This window comes from Notothenia coriiceps, unplaced genomic scaffold, assembly GCF_000735185.1.
Source record: "Notothenia coriiceps isolate Sejong01 unplaced genomic scaffold, NC01 NC01_scaffold00023916, whole genome shotgun sequence".
In the NCBI taxonomy this organism is placed as follows: domain Eukaryota; kingdom Metazoa; phylum Chordata; class Actinopteri; order Perciformes; family Nototheniidae; genus Notothenia; species Notothenia coriiceps.
This window is the reverse complement of record NW_011356617.1, coordinates 7,167-10,685: the sequence shown is the minus strand read 5'-3', so window position 1 is coordinate 10,685 and position 3,519 is coordinate 7,167. Positions and strand designations below refer to the sequence as shown.

Sequence of the window (3,519 nt, the reverse complement as noted above, 5' to 3'; positions counted from 1 at the left end):
CTGACAGCCTGTCAGTATCATCAACGCAGCTCACTGACCAGTAATGAATGACCAGAAAAATAATAATATGTATAAAACTAGTTTAGCTTGTTCCAGAGGTAATAAAATTGCAAAAGTGTGTTTTGATTAGGTCTACTCTTGTTTTAGTAGGGTACGATCCTGAACACAGCCGGAAACACTTTGGTGCGGGGGACCCCGGGGTCGTGCGGATGCGCTACACACTGCCCACCACCTGGTGTTCGCTGCACTACCAGCTGGCCTTCAGATACAAGGAAACTCCACATCGTGAGCAAAACTGTCCTTCACTCTAACATCACATACTGTGTTTTAGAGTTCACTCCTGTTTCATACGCCTTTCCACATCGGTCTGGTCTTCAGATGACAAGTGAGAGAAGAAGTGTCAGAAGATCTTCCTCGTATATCGCCATCAGAACCATCAGTGCATCATATCAAAGCGGAGCTGGCGGAGCTGCCTCTGCGCCTCTTCCTGACAGGGGCAGCTGAGCGCAGGGAGATCGGCATTTGAGAACCACGACGACAAGTAGAACTTATAGAGATATAATCATGTCCCAGGTACAGTGTTTCATAAGACGTAGGCCTGTAAAATGTACCGGCTTAAGAACGCCTGAAGACTGTGACCCTCTAATTATAAGCTGTGTTTCTGTTATACCCTCATGGATTCATGTACAATTATTCACACGGCGGCGATTCAACACCACACAAAATGTGAGATAGACGAGGAGAAAGAGACAGGTCGACTGTTGACTTCTTATAAACACCGGAAGCGCTGAGCCATCCCTTGATGTAACTATTAAATAGAAGAAACCAAAGACCTAAGAAACCCTTCTATTTAGGTTCAGTTTATTTATTTGTACCTTGTAGGCTAACTTCTGTTTTGCAGATAAAACGTCCACCGAGTCCATTGTGACACACCGTGTGAAAAAAATGGCGTCCCCCCCCCCCCAGGCCTTCTCTCTGTACGAGGATGAGATCAGTGACTCCAAAGCGCAGCTGGCAGCCATCACGCTGATCATCGGGACCTTTGAGCGGATGCGGTGTTTCAGCGAGGAGAACCACGAGCCTCTGAGGACTCAGTGTGCGCTCGCTGCCTCCAAACTGCTGAAGAAGCCCGACCAGTGCCGGGCCGTCAGCATCTGCGCTCACCTCTTCTGGTCCGGACGCAGCACCGAGAAGAACGGGGAGGAGGTGTGTTGGATCATTCTCTTCCTATTTTCAAACATACTTCATCTGGAATAACATGTCCAGAATCAGTATGGTTGATTTAGTGGCGTCCACAGCAGGTGCAAACAAGTAGGAAACACTTCTATACTCACATAGGGACATTATGTATGTGGGGGAGAGGTATTAAATGTTCAGTTGTCCATTAACCACACTTTCATTTCTTTAACTCATTTGATGCTTTTTATCCATTCAAGTTTTGTCTTGATTTGAGAAGTGACAGGAAAGTTGATCACATGGTCAACATCTTAAACCCTAAAGCTACCACAATGCCGCAAAAGGCCATAATGCCAAATGTAGATTAAAGTAAAGGGAAACCAGTTCTTTATGTTTTCTAACAATAATCAGTTATATATAAACCTGCCCAGTCACTTTGCTAGCTGTTCCACAGCTGTCAGTGCTCCGTACTGATGCTGTTCCATTTTCAGATCCGCGACGGGAAGCGTGTGATGGAGTGCCTAAAGAAAGCCCTGAAGATTGCCAACCAGTGTATGGACCCCTCGCTGCAGGTCCAGCTCTTCATTGAAATCCTCAACAGATACGTCTGCTTCTATGAGCGGGAAAACGATGCGGTAAGACACTAACGCCTACATGGTTAAGGGTGTTTCATGTTTCTAAGTGAAACAACGCAGGAACAGGACGTCTGTGATGTTGTGTAAATGATAAAACCTGGTTTCTGTATATATGTAGAGGAAAAAGAGAGATTGCCCTGAGAGAGAAAATCATGGACCTCTAACCGATGATAAAGATACCAGACAGGGAAAGTATTAGGGCTGCTCGATTATGGCAAAAATCATAATCACGATTATTTTTGGCCAATATTGATACGATTATAACCCTAACCCTAACCATCCATTTATTGAACTTAAAAAGTTTGAACAGTATGTTTTTAACAGTTGAATACCCTGAACTTTGAGTGTAATTCAACTGAAAAACCAATACAAAAATAAATTACACATTTATATCTACATTTAAATAAATAATATCAAAATAATAAATACCAATAAAGAAGATCAACCCATATTTTGGAGTGCACTTCCACAACCTACTAAACATATATAAATATGATAACTAATGTCACTCACAACCTGTAAGGTTTAATTATACTGCTACACGCAGTGCTCTTATTTTGGTAACCCCTTATCCGGAAACCGGAAGTAGCTGAGAGGCTCCGGCTTGACGAGTTAGTAAAAGTTGACTGAACCTGAGACCGGAGCATGGAGGACCGGAGAATAGAGACACGGCAACTAAAGCTTCCCTTGTTACGTGTTTATATGGATTTATTAAACAGACACAACCTGGCCGAGAGAGCTTTTAGAGAGGGGAGCAGGATGTATAACGCAAGACAAATTGAGAGCATCATTGCGAAATGGAATGATGCTCTAGAAAGTATTGTGGCAAATTATATAATTTAATACAAACTCCAATGAAGTTGTGTAAATTGTAAATAAAAACAGAATACAATGATTCCTTTTCGACCTATATTCAATTGAATACACTACAAAGACCAGATATATAATGTTCAAACTGATCAACTTGATGTTTTTTTGCACTCACTCATTTTGAATTTGATGCCTGCAACACATTCCAAAAAAGCTGGGACAGGGGCAACAAAGACTGGGGAAGTTGAAGAATGCTAAAAAACACCTGTTTGGAATATTCATTGGAAACAGGTGAGTGTCATGATTGGGTATAAAAGGATCATCCATGAAATCATTCCTTCACAAGCAAGGGTGGGGCGAGGTTCACCATTTTGTGAACATCTGCGTGAGAAAAGCAGTCCAACAGTTTAAGAACAATGTTTCTCAACATACAATTGCAAGGAATTTAGGGATTTCATCATCTACAGCCCATAATATCATCAAAAGATTCAGACAATCCGGAGAACTTTCTGCACGTAAACGGCAAGGCCGAAAACTCCAATGATTGCCGTGACCTTCGACCCCTCAGACGGCACTGAATTAAAAACCGACCTCATTCTGTAAAGGATATTACCACGTGGGCTCATCGTCAGTTAACACAGTTAGTTGCTAAATCCACAAGTGCAAGATAAAACTCTAGCATACAAAGCAAAAGCCATATATCAACCACACCCAGAAACACCGCCGGCTTTTCTGGGCCCGAGCTCATCTGAGATGGACTGGCGCAAAGTGGAAAAGTATGCTGTGGTCTGATAAGTCCACATTTAAAAAATCATGGATGTCGTGTCGTCCGGTTAAAGAGGAAAGAAAAGTTCAAAAGCCAGCATCTATGATAGTGCCCATTAATCATACAAAATGC

The 3,519-nt window shown here is 42.5% G+C and overlaps 1 protein-coding gene across 1 annotated transcript; it reads left to right on the top strand.

Moving 5' to 3' along the window:
* The first annotated feature begins 522 nt into the window (after positions 1–522).
* On the top strand, positions 523–1,856 carry LOC104954799 (vacuolar protein sorting-associated protein 35-like). Its single transcript, XM_010781987.1, has 3 exons — positions 523–573; positions 967–1,206; positions 1,668–1,856. Exons 1-3 carry the CDS (start codon positions 565–567, stop codon positions 1,821–1,823), a joined length of 405 nt encoding a protein of 134 aa, XP_010780289.1. The 5' UTR covers positions 523–564; the 3' UTR covers positions 1,824–1,856.
* The last annotated feature ends 1,663 nt before the right edge of the window (positions 1,857–3,519 follow it).

Coding starts and splice junctions, on each gene's coding strand:
- LOC104954799 (XM_010781987.1), top strand. Junction 1,207..1,667: donor CCGAGAAGAACGGGGAGGAG/GTGTGTTGGATC, acceptor TTCCATTTTCAG/ATCCGCGACGGGAAGCGTGT.